This window comes from Oncorhynchus gorbuscha, linkage group LG01, assembly GCF_021184085.1.
Source record: "Oncorhynchus gorbuscha isolate QuinsamMale2020 ecotype Even-year linkage group LG01, OgorEven_v1.0, whole genome shotgun sequence".
NCBI lineage: Eukaryota > Metazoa > Chordata > Actinopteri > Salmoniformes > Salmonidae > Oncorhynchus > Oncorhynchus gorbuscha.
The window spans coordinates 32341538-32368226 of record NC_060173.1 but is presented as its reverse complement, the minus strand read 5'-3'; the positions used below and the strand labels follow the sequence as shown (position 1 = coordinate 32368226).

Here is a 26689-nt window from a genome sequence, read left to right as displayed (position 1 = left end):
GCAGACTAACATCACTAGAGCCAACTGTAACAAGATCATCATGCTGTTCACTGATGGAGGAGAGGAGAGAGCGTCGGCCATACTGCAGAAATACAACGCTGACAAGAAGGTACAGTTTCAACACACACTACAATGTATAATCCACCTAGTCGGCGACCGATAGTAGTAAATATGGAAAGCAGGTCTGAATGATGAAGGGAAACAGAGTGATGGCTTGTTTGGATGTTGAGGAAGTATTCTGTGTGCTGATCCTATGGTTTATACAGGTGGAGGCCAGATAATCACTACACTAACCCACACACTCACTCACTCACTCACTGACACACACACTCACACGCACACAGATCAGTCTCAGTTACTGTCAGTCATCCTCTCTAGCAGATATGAAGTGTGTGATGATATCTCTGCCAAAGCTGCTCTTTCTGCTCAGCACATGAAATGAGACTGTGAGGGTGGGAGGTAGAGAGAACATGGTAACACCATCCTCAGCCCTTCACAAACCAATCCCTGTGTACACTGTAACAGTAGTCCTTCCCACTAGTTAGAGTTGATATTCTATGGCCCATAATAACCTCTCAGACACAGTAACTAACTATAGTTTTTAACTTCTATCACACACCCTTACAGTTCAACGCGGATGTGTCTTTAACAGATACACACGGCTCTGTGTTCTAGGTGCGTATCTTCACCTTCTCAGTGGGTCAACACAACTATGATAAAGGCCCAGTCCAGTGGATGGCCTGTGCTAATAAAGGTAGGATACCATGTTGTTGTTGTTTGTGCTACACATTAAGCACTGCTAGTGCTGTGTATCATTTCCGTTTCCACGGTGGGTCTGCTTATGTAGATCGCTAATGTCCTGATCTTAGTCCTTTGTCTATTTCTCCCAGGATACTTCTATGAGATTCCCTCTATTGGAGCCATACGCATCAACACGCAGGTGATAATAAGCATTCTGCATGAACTTGTGTTTGTGTGTGTGTTTCATTTATTTCGATGTGTATGTGGTTGACTTTGTCTTAAACGTGTGTATTTGGCAGCAGGTAGCTTAGGAGTTGAGAGTGTTGGGCCAGTAACCGAAAGCTGACTAGGTGAAAACTCTGTCGATGTGCCCTTGAGCAAGGCATTTATCCCTATTTGCTCCTGTAAGTTGCTCTGGATAAGAGCGTGTGCTAAGTGACTAAATTGTATTCAAAAGAGCCTATTTGTGTGTTGTAGGAGTACCTGGATGTCCTGGGCAGACCCATGGTTCTAGCTGACCAGCTGGCCAAGCAGGTCCAGTGGACTAATGTCTACCTTGACGCTCTGGTATCACATCACTTCTATCCCACAATGCATCTCACCAAAATCTACCTCCACGCTGGAGGTTTCTGAAACCCAATAACGATGACTTACATTTAGCTGTCTCTGTCTGTGTGTGTTAGGAGCTAGGTCTGGTCATCACAGGAACCCTACCTGTCTTCAACAAGACCAAGTATAAAGATGATTCGGGTTTAGAGGTAATCCGCACATGCAAGCAGGCACACACACACCAATTCTTTCTTAAAATAATCCCATCCCAGCATTAGACACCAATAGCCTCTAAGTCAACATGACTCTTACTATTCAATTTGAAATGAAAATGTTGAACTCCCTGGATCTTTCCCTCTCAGATTCAGAACCAGTTGATCCTAGGGGTGATGGGGATTGACGTGTCACTAGATGACATCAAGAAGCTCACACCGCGCTACACTGTGAGTGACACACACACTAACACACCAGAACACTCCTTATTCTCCTAGTTCCGTCTCAATGTCAAGTCCTTTTCTCATCAAATGTTGATATTTTTGTCCAAATTCCTAAAAAATACAGATTTGGTTCTAGACACACTAAAACCATTCACAACAAGTCTGATTAGCTTTTCCCTCCATACAGGCTTAGCCCATTTTTAGGAAACTTTCTGAATGGACATAGAGAATTAGCAAACTTATACGCGCACACACACACACCTAAAAGGACCCATCAATCAAAGTCACCTGAGGCGTATCTCACTCAGACACATACGCAAATCAAATTTCTTCTTTCCCCCAAAACGTATTAAAAAACTTGCCTTAGCTTCAAATCCTTCCTGTCGGATATCAAAAACTACCCTCCATTGTAGGATAATGCAAAATCAATGTAACTTATATTAGAAATTGACAAGGAACGTTTTAAGGGGGAGAGGTAGGCAGCTGTGATATAGGCTATATGAAGATGAAATTGACAACCATTAGAAAATAGAAGCACGTAACCTGTCTATAGCCATTGATTAATTTTAATGAAGCAGTGGGAGGTTATGTATTTTAATTTCAGTGCTTTATCTTAATAGGCGGAGAGTTTGTCTCTTCCTTTTATGGTTTTGTCACGGTTTTCATTTGGTGAAGGAGAGTCGGACCAAACTGCAGCGTGTCGATTGCGATCCATGTTTATTTAAACAAGCGTAAACACGACTAAACACGAACACTACAAAACAATAAACGAAACCCGCCTATACATGTGTCAACTAACATCGAACAAGGACATCAAGACACTCAGGACAATCACCCATAATACAACCAAAGAATATGGCTGCCTAAATATGGTTCCCAATCAGAGACAACGAAAAACACCTGCCTCTGATTGAGAACCACTTCAGACAGCCATAGACTTTCCTAGAACACCCCACTAAGCTACAACCCCACTAAGCTACACACCACATACAAAAACCCATGTCACACCCTGGCCTGACCAAATACATGAAGAAAAACACAAAATACTTCGACCAGGGCGTGACAGGTTACCTATAGCACAGGTGGCTGCCTAGATTCACTTTAGCAGGCCTATAATATATCGCTATATTAACTTCTAACTTACACAACTCTCTGTTTACGTCACTGTTCCCTTCTTGAGCCATTCGCTCATCTCTGCTGGCAACTCCACTGGCCCATCTCTTCCCCCTCATAACTCTCAAACGAGCAGCAATATAGTTTGAAACTTATTTTGAGCATTTTTTTATAAAACTAATAAGCCCAGGCCTATTAGAGGAGAGAAGCATAGATCGATCCTCTTCGTTGTTGAATGGCTATAAAATAGGCTACATCAGCGTTTTCCAAACTAGGGCTGAACTAATTTGAAAAAAGGGGTTTTGAGAGAAACGTTGAAATAAAATAAATAGAAAATAGTTACATCGGTAACCTCGGTAGCCCTAGATGGAGTTATAATGAACGTAACGGTTTCTGTTTTCTACCTACTAATGTGTCTCTTTCTATTGAACCATTTAAGCTGTCCTTCTGGTCCTTCTGTAGCTCAGTTGGTAGAGCATGGCGCTTGTAACGCCAGGGTAGTGTGTTCAATCCCCGGGACCACCCATACGTAGAATGTATGCACACATGACTTTAAGTCGCTTTTGATTAAAGCGTCTGCTAAATGGCATATATTATTATTATCATATAAGCTACAAAATATTATGACCCCGTCGCTGAAAGATAAGACTCTGAGACACGTATGGTTTCTGTTTCCTTCTACAAGCTACGCAGGACTCGTTAGAGCATAGTGGACCAGGCACAGAATCAGGCTGGATGAAGAAGAACATCGTCACTAGCTAGGGTCCAACTGGTGACCAATTTTCATAGAAATATTCTAAAATCTGCATAAGGAATGCCGTTTCCCACCAGTGGTGTTTCCACCAAACGGTCTTGTGGCAGATAAAACCAGTGTGTGATGATGTAGTGCAAACATCATGTACTTTTTCACATATGTTTTCATGCACCAAATGAAAATCTAAAGTTCAATGTGTTTCCATCGCATTGTCAGCTCTACTGAGCATCAAGATCACTGTGCACTTTCACCACCCTGTGAAGTTCACCGTAACTTATTTTATCTGTAGCCAAATAAACTGCCTGGTTTCCATAGTCGTGGTGGGAGGACCACACACCATCATCGCCTGACTCCAAGTTTACTTCCATATGATGGTTATATTTATATTTGTGCATAAAGGTGTTTCCACCGCCATTTCTGGCATAATTAATTATACTGACACAAAAAGATGATCTGTCGGCATTTATAAAATTGTACTGAAACTTGTGTTGTATTTGGTCGCATAAAACTGTGGATGGAAACGTGGTTAATGATGATGTTCTTTTCTACACAGAAGATCATACAAAAGTATTGTCTGATGACCTTCTGAACTTTCTAATACCTTTCTTATGCAGTTTAGTCACTTTAAACCATACTTCCTTCAGATTGTAGTGTCAAAAGTACTGTACTGTCAGACTGATTTGTAATAGACTGTCATAGCCTCAATTTAAAAAAGGAAACATTGGCCGTTGATTATATCCGTTTTGGGGTTGCGAAAACATTTTCATATCAAAATGGGGTCGTGGGCCAAAAAAGTTTGGGAACCCCTGCGGTACATCATTGGCAATGAACATGGGACATTTCAACGGCGAGAGCGACCTGTATAGCTCTGGTGTGATGTGATCACATTGATTAAATGAACATGGGACAACGGCGAGAGCGACCTGTATATCTCTGGTGTGATGTGATCACATTGATTCAATGAACATGGGACAACGGCTAGAGCGACCTGTATATCTCTGGTGTGATGTGATCACATTGATTCAATGAACATGGGACAACGGCTAGAGCGACCTGTATATCTCTGGTGTGATGTGATCACATTGATTCAATGAACATGGGACAACGGCACATTGATTCAATGAACATGCGACCTGTATATCTCTGGTGTGATGTGATCACATTGATTCAATGAACATGGGACAACGGCGAGAGCGACCTGTATATCTCTGGTGTGATGTGATCACATTGATTCAATGAACATGGGACAACGGCGAGAGCGACCTGTATATCTCTGGTGTGATGTGATCACATTGATTCAATGAACATGGGACAACGGCTAGAGCGACCTGTATATCTCTGGTGTGATGTGATCACATTGATTCAATGAACATGGGACAACGGCGAGAGCGACCTGTATATCTCTGGTGTGATGTGATCACATTGATTCAATGAACATGGGACAACGGCTAGAGCGACCTGTATATCTCTGGTGTGATGTGATCACATTGATTCAATGAACATGGGACAACGGCTAGAGAGCGACCTGTATATCTCTGGTGTGATGTGATCACATTGATTCAATGAACATGGGACAACGGCGAGAGCGACCTGTATATCTCTGGTGTGATGTGATCACATTGATTCAATAAACATGGGACAACGGCGAGAGCGACCTGTATATCTCTGGTGTGATGTGATCACATTGATTCAATGAACATGGGACAATGGCACATTGAGAGCGACCTGTATATCTCTGGTGTGATGTGATCACATTGATTCAATGAACATGGGACAACGGCTAGAGCGACCTGTATATCTCTGGTGTGATGTGATCACATTGATTCAATGAACATGGGACAACGGCGAGAGCGACCTGTATATCTCTGGTGTGATGTTCAATGATGTGGGACAACGGCTCACATTGATTCAATGAACATGGGACAACGGCTAGAGCGACCTGGATATCTCTGGTGTGATATCTCTGGTGTGATGTGATCACATTGATTCAATGAACATGGGACAACGGCGAGAGCGACCTGTATATCTCTGGTGTGATGTGATCACATTGATTCAATGAACATGGGACAACGGCGAGAGCGACCTGTATATCTCTGGTGTGATGTGATCACATTGATTCAATGAACATGGGACAACGGCGAGAGCGACCTGTATATCTCTGGTGTGATGTGATCACATTGATTCAATGAACATGGGACAACGGCGAGAGCGACCTGTATATCTCTGGTGTGATGTGATCACATTGATTCAATAAACATGGGACAACGGCGAGAGCGACCTGTATATCTCTGGTGTGATGTGATCACATTGATTCAATGAACATGGGACAACGGCGAGAGCGACCTGTATATCTCTGGTGTGATGTGATCACATTGATTCAATGAACATGGGACAACGGCTAGATTCAATGCGACCTGTATATCTCTGGTGTGATGTGATCACATTGATTCAATGAACATGGGACAACGGCTAGAGCGACCTGTATATCTCTGGTGTGATGTGATCACATTGATTCAATGAACATGGGACAACGGCCTGTAGGTGTGATGTGATCGATTCAATGAACTGTATATCTCTGGTGTGATGTGATCACATTGATTCAATGAACATGGGACAACGGCGAGAGCGACCTGTATATCTCTGGTGTGATGTGATCACATTGATTCAATGAACATGGGACAACGGCGGAGCGACCTGTATATCTCTGGTGTGATGTGATCACATTGATTCAATGAACATGGGACAACGGCTAGAGCGACCTGTATATCTCTGGTGTGATGTGATCACATTGATTCAATGAACATGGGACAACGGCGAGAGCGACCTGTATATCTCTGGTGTGATGTGATCATATTGATTCAATGAACATGGGACAACGGCGAGAGCGACCTGTATATCTCTGGTGTGATGTGATCACATTGATTCAATGAACATGGGACAACGGCGAGAGCGACCTGTATATCTCTGGTGTGATGTGATCACATTGATTCAATGAACATGGGACAACGGCGAGAGCGACCTGTATATCTCTGGTGTGATGTGATCACATTGATTCAATGAACATGGGACAACGGCGAGAGCGACCTGTATATCTCTGGTGTGATGTGATCACATTGATTCAATGAACATGGGACAACGGCTAGAGCGACCTGTATATCTCTGGTGTGATGTGATCACATTGATTCAATGAACATGGGACAACGGCGAGAGCGACCTGTATATCTCTGGTGTGATGTGATCACATTGATTCAATGAACATGGGACAACGGCTAGAGCGACCTGTATATCTCTGGTGTGATGTGATCACATTGATTCAATGAACATGGGACAACGGCTAGAGCGACCTGTATATCTCTGGTGTGATGTGATCACATTGATTCAATGAACATGGGACAACGGCGAGAGCGACCTGTATATCTCTGGTGTGATGTGATCACATTGATTCAATGAACATGGGACAACGGCGAGCGGTATATCTCTGGTGTGATGTGATCACATTGATTCAATGAACATGCGACCTGTATATCTCTGGTGTGATGTGATCACATTGATTCAATGAACATGGGACAACGGCGAGAGCGACCTGTATATCTCTGGTGTGATGTGATCACATTGATTCAATGAACATGGGACAACGGCTAGAGCGACCTGTATATCTCTGGTGTGATGTGATCACATTGATTCAATGAACATGGGACAACGGCGAGAGCGACCTGTATATCTCTGGTGTGATGTGATCACATTGATTCAATGAACATGGGACAACGGCTAGAGCGACCTGTATATCTCTGGTGTGATGTGATCACATTGATTCAATGAACATGGGACAACGGCGAGAGCGACCTGTATATCTCTGGTGTGATGTGATCACATTGATTCAATGAACATGGGACAACGGCGAGAGCGACCTGTATATCTCTGGTGTGATGTGATCACATTGATTCAATGAACATGGGACAACGGCGAGAGCGACCTGTATATCTCTGGTGTGATGTGATCACATTGATTCAATGAACATGGGACAACGGCTAGAGCGACCTGTATATCTCTGGTGTGATGTGATCACATTGATTCAATGAACATGGGACAACGGCGAGAGCGACCTGTATATCTCTGGTGTGATGTGATCACATTGATTCAATGAACATGGGACAACGGCTAGAGTATATCTCTGCGACCTGTATATCTCTGGTGTGATGTGATCACATTGATTCAATGAACATGGGACAACGGCGAGAGCGACCTGTATATCTCTGGTGTGATGTGATCACATTGATTCAATGAACATGGGACAACGGCGAGAGCGACCTGTATATCTCTGGTGTGATGTGATCACATTGATTCAATGAACATGGGACAACGGCGAGAGCGACCTGTATATCTCTGGTGTGATGTGATCACATTGATTCAATGAACATGGGACAACGGCTAGAGCGACCTGTATATCTCTGGTGTGATGTGATCACATTGATTCAATGAACATGGGACAACGGGACGGCTAGAGCGACCTGTATATCTCTGGTGTGATGTGATCATATTGATTCAATGAACATGGGACAACGGCTAGAGCGACCTGTATATCTCTGGTGTGATGTGATCACATTGATTCAATGAACATGGGACAACGGCGAGAGCGACCTGTATATCTCTGGTGTGATGTGATCACATTGATTCAATGAACATGGGACAACGGCTAGAGCGACCTGTATATCTCTGGTGTGATGTGATGATCACATTGATTCAATGAACATGGGACAACGGCGAGAGCGACCTGTATATCTCTGGTGTGATGTGATCACATTGATTCAATGAACATGGGACAACGGCTAGAGCGACCTGTATATCTCTGGTGTGATGTGATCACATTGATTCAATGAACATGGGACAACGGCTAGAGCGACCTGTATATCTCTGGTGTGATGTGATCACATTGATTCAATGAACATGGGACAACGGCTAGAGCGACCTGTATATCTCTGGTGTGATGTGATCACATTGATTCAATGAACATGGGACAACGGCGAGAGCGACCTGTATATCTCTGGTGTGATGTGATCACATTGATTCAATGAACATGGGACAACGGCGAGAGCGACCTGTATATCTCTGGTGTGATGTGATCACATTGATTCAATGAACATGGGACAACGGCTAGAGCGACCTGTATATCTCTGGTGTGATGTGATCACATTGATTCAATGAACATGGGACAACGGCTAGAGCGACCTGTATATCTCTGGTGTGATGTGATCACATTGATTCAATGAACATGGGACAACGGCTAGAGCGACCTGTATATCTCTGGTGTGATGTGATCACATTGATTCAATGAACATGGGACAACGGCGAGAGCGACCTGTATATCTCTGGTGTGATGTGATCACATTGATTCAATGAACATGGGACAACGGCGAGAGCGACCTGTATATCTCTGGTGTGATGTGATCACATTGATTCAATGAACATGGGACAACGGCGAGAGCGACCTGTATATCTCTGGTGTGATGTGATCACATTGATTCAATGAACATGGGACAACGAGCGACCTGTATATCTCTGGTGTGATGTGATCACATTGATTCAATGAACATGGGACAACGGCTAGAGCGACCTGTATATCTCTGGTGTGATGTGATCACATTGATTCAATAAACATGGGACAACGGCTAGAGTATATCTCTGGTGTGATGTGATCACATTGATTCAATGAACTGTATATCTCTGGTGTGATGTGATCACATTGATTCAATGAACATGGGACAACGGCGAGAGCGACCTGTATATCTCTGGTGTGATGTGATCACATTGATTCAATGAACATGGGACAACGGCTAGAGCGACCTGTATATCTCTGGTGTGATGTGATCACATTGATTCAATGAACATGGGACAACGGCTAGAGCGACCTGTATATCTCTGGTGTGATGTGATCACATTGATTCAATGAACATGGGACAACGGCGAGAGCGACCTGTATATCTCTGGTGTGATGTGATCACATTGATTCAATGAACATGGGACAACGGCGAGAGCGACCTGTATATCTCTGGTGTGATGTGATCACATTGATTCAATGAACATGGGACAACGGCGAGAGCGACCTGTATATCTCTGGTGTGATGTGATCACATTGATTCAATGAACATGGGACAACGGCTAGAGCGACCTGTATATCTCTGGTGTGATGTGATCACATTGATTCAATGAACATGGGACAACGGCGAGAGCGACCTGTATATCTCTGGTGTGATGTGATCATATTGATTCAATGAACATGGGACAACGGCGAGAGCGACCTGTATATCTCTGGTGTGATGTGATCACATTGATTCAATGAACATGGGACAACGGCGAGAGCGACCTGTATATCTCTGGTGTGATGTGATCACATTGATTCAATGAACATGGGACAACGGCGAGAGCGACCTGTATATCTCTGGTGTGATGTGATCACATTGATTCAATGAACATGGGACAACGGCGAGAGCGACCTGTATATCTCTGGTGTGATGTGATCACATTGATTCAATGAACATGGGACAACGGCATGGGAGAGCGACCTGTATATCTCTGGTGTGATGTGATCACATTGATTCAATGAACATGGGACAACGGCGAGAGCGACCTGTATATCTCTGGTGTGATGTGATCACATTGATTCAATGAACATGGGACAACGGCGAGAGCGACCTGTATATCTCTGGTGTGATGTGATCACATTGATTCAATGAACATGGTGCTGCACTGATGCGTTGCAAATGGAAAAAAACAGGCAGAGAGCAATTGATGAATTAATGAATTCACACTATGAACCCACAGACCTGTCAGAGGCAGTTTCCCAGATAACAATTTATATTGGTCTACAGCTTATTTTCGCATGCGAGAAGACAAACAAACGTAACCTGTTCCGAATAAATAATTGACCGATTGTGGCCTTATTTCACAATTGGTGTCAACGGCGTCATAAACAAGACGTGCTCGTATCATTTTGTTTTGTCCAAATTATTTGCCTGAAAATAACAGACTTACTCTGACAGCCCTGCCCTCTATCATATGAACTCAATCATGTTTATGATCGATACTCTAATAACCCAGAACAGGGATGTAGTGAGTACACATTCATGTTCCCTGTAGTATACAAAATATGTTCAACTGTCTCCACCAACCCTCTCTGTTCCTCCACTCCTCAGATTGGACCTAATGGCTATTATTTTGCCATCGACCCCAATGGATATGTACTGCTACACCCCAACCTCCAACCTAAGGTATATACTATCTCTACCTCTTCTATTCTGTTACCTCATGTCTTACAATCCCAACTCATTCTGAGGTGCTACTATGCTTGCTATTCATGTTCATATGAACCCACACATGATCGTAGCAGTATGTCTAACCACAGGCCACCATAATGCTCCTGAGCCACCTTTAGAGAAACACAACCCACTGCTCCTCCCTACAGTACCTCTTCTATTCCTCCCCTCTTTCCTCTCCTCCTCTACCGACCTCCTCCTCAACACCCGCCTGGCCAGGACTTGACAGGCTGCAGAGGGCCATGTGTTGCCCAGGCCCGCGGGCTCTCTGTTGGGGCTTGTTGTGTTCAACAAGGCCTGGGACACATGTTAATATCTCATCCAACCACATCCTCAAAACACTAATCAACATGGACACACACTCATGGATCCAATCTATTCATACACACACATGCACTGTGACTGGAGGTCTTGTACAGTGTTGTATAGGTTTCCTAAGGAGGGACCATGTGTGTGAGTGTGTCAGTCAGGGTCTGTTACAGAGAGGGGATCAGAGATGAATGCCATCAGAAGGCCTTGTTCTGACTAATGTGATTTGAACCATGCTGAAATATGCTACAGACACCACCCTCTATTGAAGGTTGCAACGGTCAGGGTTTGAGTCCCGCCTGGCCACATACTGTATGTGTTAACGTGTATATTCTATTGAGATAATAGTGCCTGGCCAATGAATTCATTTACATTTACATTTACATTTAAGTCATTTAGCAGACGCTCTTATCCAGATTCATATTATCAAATGGAGATGTTGTCTCCCACTGAAAAGCTCCCTGCATCTCTCTCATTATGTGTCTGTTAGAAAAGGATCCGTAACCACAAGACAAGACTCAATAAGCCGTATGCCATCACACTTCCATGAGGTGAGAGAGAGAGAGTAGGATAGAGAGATAGTAGATGTCCTTTAGTAGAACATATTATAGATGTAGACTAGTAACCCTTAGGGCTGGTCTTTAACTGTTAGATCATTGATTGGAGGGTGTGCCATCACACTCCATGAGGTGAGAGAGAGAGAGTAGAGAGATAGTAGATGTCCTTTAGTACAACATATTATAGATGTAGACTAGTAACCCTTAGGGCTGGTCTTTAACTGTTAGATCATTGATTGGAGTGTGTGTGTCCAGTAAACTCTGCTAAAGTGATGGTACACTACAATATGACTCCTTGGATCAACCAAAGAAAATTACTTGACTGGTTACAAGTAAATGAGTTATGTTTTCTCATTAAAAAAATACTACATTTGTTGAAACCAAATATATGATTCAATGTCAACTGTTTTATTTGATTTTTATCAATCCTATATTTTAAGTTGCAACCTATTTCTTTCAGCACTCAACTTACTTTCCCCCTTTGGTTAAACCCAATAAATAACAAATACAAACTAATATTTCATGTAAATACATCCCATGTTTTCATCTTGTTCCAAGTTCACTTTTTAATATGGAATTACCTATGAGTTATACGACATGAAGTTATGTTTCTGAACATATTCTTTACACAAGACTTTCATATTAAGTAGCAACAATATCGTAACCAATGATTGGATACCTTAACTTATAACAATTGTCAGGCTCTTAAGTATCGCATGCACTTATGCAAGTATCATTACAGACACTGGCAAGTTTCATTTTGAATAAGGAATAAAACAGACCACAATAATGACATTCACTTTCACAGGTTGGCAAAAATAACAACCTGGAAGCCACATCCCAATAAGCCACGCCTCCAAATCACCCCCCCCCCCACACACACACACACACACACACACACACACACACACACACACACACACACACACACACACACACACACACACTGCTATTTGATTTCAGAACAATTGAATAGAAAAGGTTGAAGGAACCAAAGCATAATTTTCAATCTTTCCAATCAGTGTTTAATAAGTTTTATTTGAATATTTATAAAATTCACATTTAATTTTCCTTGAATTTAACCCCATTCCATGCACTAAATGGATGTGGGTGGAGCAATGTCTACTTAAGGGTGCAAATTACAAGCACTCACAAAATCTCTGACGAAGGCCTTGAGGCCGATATGTAAAGCTTAATAATAAATAGTGATACTATCCAGAGCAGTGTGCGGGTTTCTCTTTTCCTTCATGAATTTTATTGCTACAATGCGCCTGCAACAAAGATGGCTCAGATGTGAGAGAGCCTCTTGAATTTTGAATCATTCCAATCAGTAAACACACTTCAGATGAACAGTAGCGTGGTCAGTGTTTTCCTGCTGCTGTTGTAGTCTTAGAGCAGCCATACTCAGTGGGTGGAATAGAAAGTAATAGTGACTAGTTGTTATTAGTCAAGTAGACGGTCACATAATTAGCGAAATGTTACCCACTGTTTATTTGACTCTTTCACATGTTCTGTTAAACTGTTTCTTTCCTCTAAGCCATCTGTCATGTTGTCATTATGTTGTGTCATTGTCTAGAAGTTTGGGTGTATGCACCTGTGTGTGAGAGAGGGAGATGGAGAGAAGGGTAGGTCCTACAGGGAGGGAGGGAGGGAGGGAGGGAGGGAGGGAGGGAGGGAGAAGTGGGTCCTAGAGGGAGGGAGGGAGAAGTGTAGGTCCTAAAGGGAGGGAGGGAGGGAGGGAGGGAGGGAGGGAGGGAGGGAGGGAGGGAGGGAGGGAGGGAGGGAGAAGTGTAGGTCCTAGAGGGAGGGAGGGAGGGAGGGAGGGAGGGAGGGAGGGAGGGGGGGAGGGGGAGGGAGGGAGGGAGGGAGGGAGGGAGGGAGGGAGGGAGGGAGGGAGGGAGGGAGGGAGGGAGGGAGGGAGGGAGGGAGGGAGGCTGAACTAACACATGATGACATGAACAGGTTACAGCAGGTCCCTTCCTAGTACTGCTACTGGTTTGTCTTTCTCACTGGGACTTGATGGATCAATTCATGAAACTGTATGAGTCCATCTGTGCACTATTGTCATGAATTCCTATTTATATTCAAATCATACACTTGCTTTGTAAATCATGTCCATAATCCCTCTGGTACATCACTGTAAAGCATTCCAGTGAAAGGGCATGGTCAATCTTACTGTGTATGATCTGTTTGCGTGTGCATGTGTGATCAGAGAAACAGAGGGGTGTGTGAATATGGAGGGTGACCTTGGAACACATTCTCTCTTTTCTCTCTTGTTCTTGTGTTTCAGTATGTGTGTGATTTGTGGTTGAATAGAAAACCCATTTCATATTCATCACATAAATCCCTCGCTACATTTGGAGTTGGATTTTGATCTCTCTCACCCACCCATTCACTTTGAGACTCTCTTTCTTTCTTTCTTTCTTTCTTTCTTTCTTTCTTTCTTTCTTTCTTTCTTTCTTTCTTTCTTTCTTTCTTTCTTTCTCTGTATATTGTAAGTTTCATCCTCTCTCCTTAATTTGACTGTTTATTTAATGTGCTTATATGTTCTGTATCATCTTATGGCCTCTAACAATTTTTTTATTTTTAATATTTTTTTTTCATGCTGAGATCCTCTTCATCATCCTCCTTTTTCTCCACGGTTCCGTCTGTCTTTTCTCTCTTCATCCAATGTAAGGATCATTTAATCATCATCATCACAGTGTGTTTATGTAGCTTTTGCAGAAACTAAATCCATATGAACCTTCTAAAACATGTATACAGTCTAAAGGTAGAGCAGCGTTGCTAGGAGACAGAGTATCAGGTTCCATCCATTTACTGGTGCCTTAACAAAGTAGTTCTGGATTACTGCTGCTACTTTATAACATTAGAAAGTCCCTGATACGCACTGAGGGTTTAACTACTGACATTAACACAGTCTACAGTTCGTCTGTATCACACACACACACACACACACACACACACACACACACACACACACACACACACACACACACACACACACACACACACACACACACACACACACACACACACACACACACACACACACACACACACACACACACACACACTGACTCAAGCAGGCACCCACTCAACACACACACGGACTCAACCATCATGCATGCAACACACACACAAGCTGGAGTATTCCGGGTCAGTTGGTTCTCAGCTGTATAAACTAGGCTCTTTGTCTGAATGTACAGTATATACTGTAGAACACGATAACAGGATAGGGTAAGGAGCAGAGTTTTACTCTATGGCCTGACGCCATGCTAAGAACCCCTGACTGAAACATTACACAGTCTACTGGGTTTCCCAACTGGCGGTGCTGATTTTATTTGGCCTCCCAAGTTTTCTGAGCAAGTTTTTAGTTTTTACATTTTCATTGTTGGATATTAAAGACTGTAAATACACCATGAAATGAGCTCCAAGTAATTTGTATTAAAGAAATCTGTTTCCATGTATTCCCACGCAAAATAGAGAGACGTGATCATATACAAATGTAAGCAATGTCTGAAATGTTTGTTTTAGTCAAATATATCTGTTTGGCTTCTACTGGTCTACTGCGTTTCATTACAACTCACTGTAGCAACTCAACATGCTTCAGGGGGACCGATATCAAACAAGTCATGCTATTAAATATACAAGAATGAGAGAGTGTGTGTGTGTGTTTCGTGGTAACTCATCCACCAGACTAAACACTCACATCTCCTCAGAATCCTAAATTCCAGGAACCTGTCACTCTGGACTTCCTCGATGCTGAACTGGAGAACGACATCAAAGTCCAGGTAAACACACACACACAGGTGCTAGTTGTGTCCAGTCTCCAGTCAATTGAGTGTGATTCATACAGTGACTGGCTGTAAATGAGAGGACATGTTTACAGATGCAGTGGATACCCCACTCTGTCTGTCGCTCCCTCTCCTTTCATCCTGCTTCTATCATATACATAGACACTCCAAGAGGGAGGTTCAGCACATAGATGTGCTACCGATCTCCTTGTTCTTATTCTTTTCTTTCTCTCTCGCTGGTGTACAGATGTGCACTGTATTTTGAGAGAGAACGGTATTGAGATCAGACCCTGTAACCGTTCACACATTTGACACGGGTACAGTTGAAGAAGATATCTTTTTATATTTATTTTATCTTTCACACACACAAAACCATGCATGCATTATCTCTCTCTCTCGCTCTCGCTCTGTCTCTCTCTGTGTGTGTGTGTGTGTGTGTGTGTGTGTGTGTGTGTGTGTGTGTGTGTGTGTGTGTGTGTGTGTGTGTGTGTGTGTGTGTGTGTGTGTGTGTGTGTGTGTGTGTGTGTGTGTGTGTGTGTGTGTGTGTGTGTGTGTGTGTGTGTGTGTGTGTGTGTGTGTGTGTGTGTGTGTGTGTGTGTGTGTGTGTGTGTGTGTGTGTGTAGATCAGGAGAATGATGATAGATGGGAACCCAGGTGAAGAGACCATAGAGACTCTAGTTAAAACTCAGGATGAGGTGAGATCAGCACCAATGTAAGACACATAATAGTACTAATTCTCACTTATACATCTCCTAGTGACATCAGTGCATGACTTAGGTTGAAGTAAGTTACGTGTAGTTTACAATTTAGAATTATGACTGTTTTAACACCTCTGTGTGTTCGCTGACAGAGATACATCGACAGAGGAGTAAGGACGTACACCTGGGCTCAGGTCAATGGAACAGACTACAGGTAGGCAGGAGGACTGAAAGATGTTGACCCAGTCCAGAAACAATCTTTAACCCCTTGCCATATCTCCTGGTCTGGCCAGTAGGGGGCACTACAAACGTGTAGTGATCTGAAAGGATTAGATAGATTGCTGTTACGTGACGAACATCTCTACTTCATGAATATGATCAGGTCTGGCCAGTAGGGGGCACTCTCTGTCCCTCTCCATCACAGTAAAACCCCTTTTTCAACTACTGAAATGTGTTTAAATGCAGATGTTCAGTGTTCTGTCACCTTGTCAATGGTACATGTTTTTCCAAGCATCAGTGTGTCAACAGAGAAAGGACAGGGTCCTATATAATGACAATACCTTTATTTCCGCAGCTTGGCCCTGGTCCTGCCTACCTACAGTGAACACTACATACAGGCCAAACTGGGAGACACTATCAGACAGGCCATGGGTGAGAACACACACACCCAGGCATGCAGCCACAAAAGAAACACACCACAGCAACTTTGCTCTCTCAAATCAGTGAGTTTTGCCAAAGTTTGTCCTTTGTAGTATGGCCCCATGGTCCAATCGGCTGATGTCTCTCTCTCTCTCCCTACTCACCCTCTCCCAGATCACATACTTCCTATCTCTTCTTCCCTCCCTCCCTCCATCAGCTTTGATGCACTCCACCCCGCCCTCCTTGTTCTTTCTCTTTCTGTTTTCCATCTCTTGTTCCCCTGTTCCCTTTCTTTGAATCTGAGGGCAGAGGAGGCATGTTACCTTACACAGCCTGCCTGTCTGCACCTCTTTCTCTACCCAGATCTGGTTTATAACTACTCATCGAGGCTTTATCACATGGTTCCTGTACTGTACCTCTGATGTACATGATAAATCCACCTCTACAAACTATCCAACTCTCTTGACTTTAATGTTCCCCTCCTGTCCTCCCTCTATCTGCCCCTTCATGGGATCCGTACAGCTCCATGGGGCAAGTAGTCTATTTCCTGGTGTATAACTCACTGTTCCTCATCTGTCGTCCAGTCTCTGCATGATCATGTATCTGCGTTTGCATGATGAAGTATATTAATTCTACACAGTGACAGAGCGAAACAAAAGGAGGTGAAACGAGATGGAAGGAAAGAAGGGAAAAGGAATGACAAATCTGTATTGACAGAGAGTAAACGAGAGAACAGCTGAGGTCCATGTGATTCCTACCCTTCCCAGTCCGTACATGAGATGTCCTAAAATCTGCCTGTCATGTTTTACATGCTATTGAAATTCTTTGATTATGCACCAGATAGTCATGAACCTTTTCATACTGAACCATCAGTAAACGGTTCCACAGACTGCTGGCATGACTGTATCAATTTAATGACGTTTTTCTCGTGATGTCTTCTGTTAAGGGATTGATTGATGGACATTGATGTCTTTATGAGTGTAGGAACTCTATTGGAAAGAACATAGTGAAATCCAAAGCCAAAGCCTGTCACATGGAATAATAGGAGAGACAGATACTGTGGAATAATAGGAGAGACAGATACTGTGGAATAATAGGAGAGACAGATACTGTGGAATAATAGGAGAGACAGATACTGTGGAATAATAGGAGAGACAGATACTGTGGAATAATAGGAGAGACAGATACTGTGGAATAATAGGAGAGACAGATACTGTGGAATAATAGGAGAGACAGATACTGTGGAATAATAGGAGAGACAGATACTGTGGAATAATAGGAGAGACAGATACTGTGGAATAATAGGAGAGACAGATACTGTGGAATAATAGGAGAGACAGATACTGTGGAATAATAGGAGAGACAGATACTGTGGAATAATAGGAGAGACAGATACTGTGGAATAATAGGAGAGACAGATACTGTGCTGGAGTAACTGAGGATGTTCTGTGAATGTAATGTACTGTATTGCATGGTCTCTGCATGGTAGCACCTCTCTGTTTGGATAGCGTGGTTGTTTTAGATCAGATTTCCCTTCTTTTTAAGACTTCTTATATTGCTGTAATATGAATTTGATAAGACATCCCAATGGTTCTGTTTTCTCTCTCTCTATCTCCTTCCTTTCCCTCCCTCCCGCTCTCTTTCTCTCCCGCTCCCTCCCTCTCTCTCTCTCTATCTCCTTCCTTTCCCTCCCTCCCCTCTCTTTCTCTCCCGCTCCCTCCCTCTCTCTCTATCTCCTTCCTTTCCCTCCCTCCCCTCTCTCTTTCACTCCTGCTCCCTCCCTCTCTCTCTATCTCCTTCCTTTCCCTCCCTCCCCTCTCTCTTTCTCTCCCGCTCCCTCCCTCTCTCTCTATCTCCTTCCTTTCCCTCCCTCCCCTCTCTCTTTCTCTCCCGCTCCCTCCCCCTCTCTCTCTCTATCTCCTTCCTTTCCCTCCCTCCCCTCTCTCTTTCTCTCCCGCTCCCTCCCTCTCTCTCTCTATCTCCTTCCTTTCCCTCCCTCTCTCTCTATCTCCTTCCTTTCCCTCCCTCCCCTCTCTCTTTCTCTCCCGCTCCATCCCCTCTCTCTTTCTCTCCCGCTCCCTCCCTCTATCTCCTTCCTTTCCCTCCCTCCCCTCTCTCTTTCTCTCCCGCTCCCTCCCTCTCTCTCTATCTCCTTCCTTTCCCTCCCTCCCTCTCTCTCTTTCTCTCCCGCTCCCTCCCTCTATCTCCTTCCTTTCCCTCCCTCCCCTCTCTCTTTCTCTCCCGCTCCCTCCCCTCTCTCTTTCTCTCCCGCTCCCTCTCTATCTCCTTCCTTTCCCTCCCTCCCCTCTCTCTTTCTCTCCCGCTCCCTCCCTCCCTCTCTCTCCTCTCCCTCTCTCTCTTTCTCTCCCGCTCCCTCCCTCTCTCTCTCTCTATCTCTTTCCTTTCCCTCCCTCCCCTCTCTCTTTCACTCCTGCTCCCTCCCTCTCTCTCTATCTCCTTCCTTTCCCTCCCTGCCCTCCTTTCCTCCCGCTCCCTCCCCTCTCTCTTTCTCTCCCGCTCCCTCCCTCTATCTCCTTCCTTTCCCTCCCTCCCCTCTCTCTCTCCCTCCCTCTCTCTCTATCTCCTTCCTTTCCCTCCCTCCTTCCTTTCTCTCCCTCCCTCCCTCTCTCTCTTCTCTCTCCTCTCTCTCCCTCCCCTCTCTCTTTTCTCCCTCCCCTCCTCTTTCGCTCCCCTCCCCCTCTATCTCCTTCCTTTCCCTCCCTCCCCTCTCTCTTTCTCTCCCACTCCCTCCCTCTCTCTCTATCTCCTTCCTTTCCCTCCCTCCCCTATCTCTTTCTCTCCCGCTCCCTCCCCATCTCTCTCTCTCCTTCTCCTTCCTTTCCCTCCCTCCCCTATCTCTTTCCTCTCCCTCCCCTCTATCTCCTTCCTTTCCCTCCCTCCCCTCTCTCTTTCACTCCCACTCCCTCCCTCTCTCTCTCTCTATCTGGGGTCACTACAGGGCAGAAGGGCAAGTATTCCTCTTCCCCTTGTCTGCTTGTTCCATCACTTCAGTTTCACTCCACACCTTTTCTACCTGTCTATCCGGCACCTCAAATACAGTTGAAGTCGGAAGTACACATTCACATAGGTTGGAGTCATTAAAACTAGTTTTTTAACCATTCCACAAATTTCTTGTTAACAAACTATAATTTTGGCAAGTCGGTTAGGACATCTACTTTGTGCATGACACAAGTCATTTTTCCAACTAATGTTTGAAAAAGTGTGTGAGATCAAGGATCTGTAACGTTCGTTGTTAGAATGAGACCAAGGTGTAGCGTGGTAGGCGTACATTTTCCTTTAATAATAAATGTTCCACCAAAAAACAATAAACAACTCAACGAATGTAAAGCTACTAGTGCAAACACATGCAACACAAAAATACAAGATCCCACAACAGAAAGTGGGAAAAGGGGCTGCCTAAATATGATCCCCAATCAGAGACAACGCTAGACAGCTTCCTCTGATTGGGAACCATACTCGGCCAAAAACAAAGAAATAGACAACATAGAATGGCCACCCCAAATCACACCCTGACCTAACCAAATAGAGAAATAAAACTGCTCTCTAATGTCAGGGTGTGACAGGATCCTACAAACCTGACTCAGTTACACAAGCTCTGTAAGGAGTAATGGGCCAAAATTCACCCAACTTATTGTGGGAAGCTTGTGGAAAGCCACCCGACACATTTGACCCAAATGAAACCATTTAAAAGCAATGCTGCCGAATACTAATTCAGTGTATGTAAACTTCTGACTGTGATGAAAGAAATAAAAGCTGAAATATATCATTCTCTCTGCTATTATTCTGACATTTCACATTCTTAAAATAAAGTGATGATCCTAACTCGCCTAAAACATGACATTTTTACTGGGATTAAATGTCAGGAATTGTGAAAAACTGAGTTTAAATGTATTTGGCTAAGGTGTATGTAAATATCCGACTTCAACTGTGTGTGTGTGTGTGTGTGTGTGTGTGTGTGTGTGTGTGTGTGTGTGTGTGTGTGTGTGTGTGTGTGTGTGTGTGTGTGTGTGTGTGTGTGTGTGTGTGTGTGTGTGTGTGTGTGTGTGTGTGTGTGTGTGTGTGTGTGTGTGTGTGTGTGTGTGTGTGTGTGTGTGTGACACACATTGACCTGTCATCACTCTAACCAGTATGTGGCTGAGATGAACCAGGTCTCTGTCAGTGAGTTAATGGACAGCAGTGTTCAAGATAAGGCCTGTCAGTGTTCAAGATAAGGCCTGTCAGTGAGTTAATGGACATCATTAAGGCCTGTCAGTGAGTTAATGGACAGCAGTGTTCTAGATAAGGCCTGTCAGTGAGTTAATGGACATCAGTAAGGCCTGTCAGTGAGTTAATGGACAGCCGTGTTCTAGATAAGGCCTGACAGTGAGTTAATGGACAGCAGTGTTCTAGATAAGGCCTGTCAGTGAGTTAATGGACATCAGTAAGGCCTGTCAGTGAGTTAACAGTGAGTTAATGGACAGCAGTGTTCTAGATAAGGCCTGTCAGTGAGTTAATGAACAGCAGTGTTCTAGATAAGGCCTGTCAGTGAGTTCATGGACAGCAGTGTCCTAGATAAGGCCTGAAAGTGAGTTAATGTACATCAGTGTTTTAGATAAGGCATGACAGTGAGTTCATGGAGAGCAGTGTCCTAGATAAGGCCTGACAGTGAGTTAATGGACAGCAGTGTTCTAGATAAGGCCTGTCAGTGAGTTAATGGACATCAGTGTTTTAGATAAGGCCTGTCAGTGAGTTAATGGACATCAGTAAGGCCTGTCAGTGAGTTAACAGTGAGTTAATGGACAGCAGTGTTCTAGATAAGGCCTGTCAGTGACTTAATGGACATCAGTAAGGCCTGTCAGTGAGTTAATGGACATCAGTAAGGCCTGACAGTGAGTGAATGGACAGCAGTGTTCTAGATAAGGCCTGTCAGTGACTTAATGGACATCAGTAAGGCCTGTCAGTGACTTAATGGACAGCAGTGTTTTAGATAAGGCCTGTCAGTGAGTTAATGGACAGCAGTGTTTTAGATAAGGCCTGTCAGTGAGTTAATGGACATCAGTAAGGTTTGTCAGTGACTTAATGGACAGCAGTGTTCAAGATAAGGCCTGTCAGTGACTTAATGGACATCAGTAAGGCCTGTCAGTGACTTAATGGACAGCAGTGTTCTAGATAAGGCCTGTCAGTGAGTTAATGGACATCAGTAAGGCCTGTCAGAGACTTAATGGACAGCAGTGTTCTAGATAAGGCCTGTCAGTGAGTTAATGGACATCAGTAAGGCCTGTCAGTGACTTAATGGACAGCAGTGTCCTAGATAAGGCCTGACAGTGAGTTAATGGACAGCAGTGTTTTAGATAAGGCCTGACAGTGAGTTCATGGACAGCAGTGTCCTAGATAAGGCCTGACAGTGAGTTCATGGACAGCAGTGTTCTAGATAAGGCCTGTCAGTGAGTTAATGGACAGCAGTGTTTTAGATAAGGCCTGACAGTGAGTTAATGGACAGCAGTGTTCTAGATAAGGCCTGTCAGTGAGTTAATGGACAGCAGTGTTTTAGATAAGGCCTGACAGTGAGTTAATGGACAGCAGTGTTTTAGATAAGGCCTGTCAGTGAGTTAATGGACAGCAGTGTTTTAGATAAGGCCTGACAGTTAGTTCATGGACAGCAGTGTTCTAGATAAGGCCTGTCAGTGAGTTAATGGACAGCAGTGTTTTAGATAAGGCCTGACAGTTAGTTCATGGACAGCAGTGTTCTAGATAAGGCCTGTCAGTGAGTTAATGGACCGCAGTGTTTTTGATAAGGCCTGTCAGTGACAGTCAGCAGAGTGTACTGGCCTAACAGCCGTGAAAAGTCGTAGGGGGGAGATGGATGGGAGTTTGTCTCCATAATCATTGTCTCTCTCTTTTTCTGTCATGTCTTGTTTCACTCATTCATCTTTCAGTTCTTTATTTCCATAATGATCAGTCTGGTGTGCTGTATAGGCCATGAATCCTGCTCTACAGAGTGTGTAAGGTTCTAAAGATGCCTCTATTCTCTTCAGCCATGGACACTCTGCGGGTGGAGATGTTTGATGAGTTGGGATACACCTTCATCGCCCCAAGGTGAGTGGCTACAGCCGACATCTGAATCTCCTCCACCACCTCCATTTTGAACCATTGTTACTCCTGAAGTGTACTCACTAGGAGTTTCTGGTTATTCCACAGTTTATGCTGGGATTGAGGAGCACAGTGTAGAATTAGGTAGAAGTTATAGAAGGAGTTTGATGTTGTACGGATGTTGAATTTGAGATGTAATGTGTCTAATATACAGCGTCTGCTATTTCTGTAGGGAGTACTGCAAAGGCTTGAAAGACAACGACAACAACACCCAGTTCCTCTTGGACTTCAACCAGTTCATAGACAGGAACACACTGGAAGAGCCATGTAAGTTACCATGGCTGCTTAACACTCGCAGGCGCACATACAACCCACGCATGCACGCACACACATACTCATACATACGCACACACACGCACGCACGCACGCGCACACACACACACACACACACACACACACACACACACACACACACACACACACACACACACACACACACACACACACACACACACACACACACACACACACACACACACACACACACACACAGATGGAATTCCTCTACCTATTATACCCACCCAGGGGGAGGGTTTAGTGGGGGGGAGTCAGGAGGGTTTCCCACCACTTTGATTTAATGGTGTTCCATAGCCCTGTGAAGGTCCGAGAGAGGCGTTTGATTAGCGGTAGGCATTGGATTAGTGTAGTCTGATATCATCCTGATCGACTGAGCTTCTAGAACCTGATGTTGTCATGCTACTGTGTGACTCAGAACCTCTATAGTGTCATCATCTAATGGGTATCAGCTACTGGAGATCCTATCAATGTCCTCGGTGTCAGCTTTTTTATTTTATTACTTTATTTGACCTTTATTTAACTAGGCAAGTCAGTTAAGAACAAATTCTTAAGATAATGGATTGCAATGTCCTCTGTGTTGTCAAAGCAAGCTCAAGCCATCTAAACTCCTATGTGTCGTCCTTGCAGTTTACCAAGGGGTTTACTGTGGAAGATACTTCAGTAACAACGTCTTCCTGTCTAGGTAATGTGACTCTGGTCAGTAGGCTGCTGTTGGACGCTGGGTTGACTGCTGATCTGGTCAAACTGTGGAAGGAGCAGTCATTGTGAGTGTCACACGCACTTACACACACACACCTACACACACGCGCACACACACACACATGCGCGCACACACACACACATGCACACACGCGCACACTCTCTCTCTCTCACACACACACACACACACTGACCGCCATCAGGGCATCATCTACATGTACACATTGAGTCAGTTACATGAGTCATATAGACAGTTAGTCGACTCCCCATCTTGTTGATGTCTTTTTGGAGAAACACCAGGCAGCTAGTACTGCTATTTGCTAATGTCTGTTGCTATGAGAGTCTTGTCTGTGTTTTACCAGTAAAATATGATCAAAGAAAGACACAGGACCAGCTATGCCAAAACATGGTGTGTTCTGAAGACACCACAGTAATTACCTCAACATGCATTCATCACGCCATACACACACATGCTCACATAAACAGGAACAATTTACTGAATAAAGAACTCAAAGAATTAGGACATAAAGATAAGTGACTCTCAGGGAATACAACAATTTATTTTCAAATGTTCTGGACACAGTGATGTGTAGGCCTCTTTGTAGGGCTCTCCAAGACACACATAGTTCAGATGGACTAGTGATTTCTCCTGGGAGAGCGAGGTGGGCTTCAAAGACAGTGGAATATTTAGCTCATGCCTCTGTGATTAATCGAGATGGTCCCTGAGCCTCTGTTATAGATGTGGTAAATGAGGCGATGCTTCCATTGACCAGATTGGCACACATTCAACAAATCTGATTTGAACAAATCCGTTTTAACATATCCGTCATAATTTAGGGTAGGCAACAACATCTCCACCCCGCTGATCCTCAACACTGGGGCCCCACAAGGGTGCGTTCTGAGCCCTCTCCTGTACTCCCTGTTCACCCACGACTGCGTGGCCACGCACGCCTCCAACTCAATCATCAAGTTTGCGGACGACACAACAGTGGTAGGCTTGATTACCAACAACGACGAGACAGTAGTGGAGAGGGTAGCAAGTTTTAAGTTCCTCGGCATACACATCACAGACAAACAGAATTGGTCCACTCACACAGACAGCATTGTGAAGAAGGCGCAGCAGCGCCTCTTCAACCACAGGAGGCTAAAGAAATTTGGCTTGTCACCAAAAGCACTCACAAACTTCTACAGATGCACAATCGAGAGCATCCTGGCGGGCAGTATCACCGCCTGGTACAGCAACTGCTCCGCCCACAACCGTAAGGCTCTCCAGAGGGTAGTGAGGTCTGCACAACGCATCACCGGGGGGTAAACTACCTGCCCTCCAGGACACCTACACCACCTGGTGTTACAGGAAGGCCATAAAGATCATCAAGGACAACAACCACCCGAGCCACTGCCTGTTCACCCCGCAATCATCCAGAAGGCGAGGTCAGTACAGGTGCATCAAAGCTGGGACCGAGAGACTGAAAAACAGCTTCTATCTCAAGGCCATCAGACTGTTAAACAGCCACCACTAACATTGAGTGGCTGCTGCCAACACACTGACACAACTCAAGCTACTTTAATAATGGGAATTGGTGTAAAATATATCACTAGCCACTTTAAACAATGCTACTTAATATAATGTTTACATACCCTACATTATTCATCTCATATGTATACGTATATACTGTATATCATCTACTGCATCTTTATGTAATACATGTATCGCTAGCCACTGTAACTATGCCACTTTGTTTACATACTCATCTCATATGTATATACTGTACTCGATACCATCTACTGTATCTTGCCTATGCTGCTCTGTACCATCACTCATTCATATATCTTTATGTACATAATCTTTATCCCCTTACACTGTGTATAAGACAGTAGTTTTGGAATTGTTAGTTAGATTACTTGTTGGTTATTACTGCATTGTCGGAACTAGAAGCACAAGCATTTCGCTACACTCGCATTAACAACTGCTAACCATGTGTATGTGACAAATAACATTTGATTTGATTTGATTTACAGTATGTATTGTAACAAACCCACAATGTGGTTACTTAAGTGTTATTTGGATATTTGGCTGTTTTCGCTGCATAACATTTAGAAGTTGTCCCTTTTCAGGTTTAGAAGTGACTGCTAAATGCTAACTCCCGTTAGTATAGCTAGCATACAGAAATCAATGGTGGTAGTCAGTCAATTATAACTGTAAATGCAATTGATTGGTTCAGATGACATGAACGTGTTGAGGTTGGCATCCCATACAAGCATCATAGTAATTTTACATCAATATAGTGTGAAATACACATACAGTGCATTCAGAAAGTATTCAGACTCCTTTCCTGTTTCCATATTTTATTATGTTACAGCCTTATTCTAAAATTGACTAAATTGCAGTTTTTTCCTCATCGATCTACACACAATACCCCAGAATGACAAAATAAAAACAGATTTTCAAATTTTTTGCAAATTTATGAAAAGTATAAAAACGGAAATATCACATTTACAAAGGTATTCAGACCATTTACTCAGCACTATGTTGAAGCACCTTTGGCAGTGATTACAGCCTCGAGTCCTCTTGGGTATGTCTTTGCAAGCGTGACACACCTGTATTTGGGGAGTTTCTCCCATTCTTCTCTGCAGATCCTCTC

The 26689-nt window shown here is 43.9% G+C and overlaps 1 protein-coding gene across 4 annotated transcripts in view; it reads left to right on the top strand.

The window, feature by feature from the left end:
• The window catches only part of LOC124036170 (voltage-dependent calcium channel subunit alpha-2/delta-1), a 132818-nt gene that overhangs the window by 75350 nt on the left and 30779 nt on the right, over positions 1-26689 (top strand). For 2 of the 4 annotated variants that reach the window (XM_046350420.1, XM_046350400.1), the window contains exons 12-25: positions 5-109; positions 676-754; positions 891-940; positions 1219-1308; positions 1425-1499; positions 1653-1733; positions 10785-10859; positions 15505-15561; positions 16188-16259; positions 16415-16476; positions 16837-16913; positions 22937-22997; positions 23224-23318; positions 24031-24112. In XM_046350420.1, the coding sequence (XP_046206376.1) occupies positions 5-109; positions 676-754; positions 891-940; positions 1219-1308; positions 1425-1499; positions 1653-1733; positions 10785-10859; positions 15505-15561; positions 16188-16259; positions 16415-16476; positions 16837-16913; positions 22937-22997; positions 23224-23318; positions 24031-24112 (1061 nt within the window). Of the gene's footprint in view, positions 1-4; positions 110-675; positions 755-890; positions 941-1218; positions 1309-1424; positions 1500-1652; positions 1734-10784; positions 10860-15489; positions 15562-16187; positions 16260-16414; positions 16477-16836; positions 16914-22936; positions 22998-23223; positions 23319-24030; positions 24113-26689 lie in introns of all 4 variants that reach the window. The other 2 variants (XM_046350409.1, XM_046350391.1) reach the window with 1 other exon arrangement.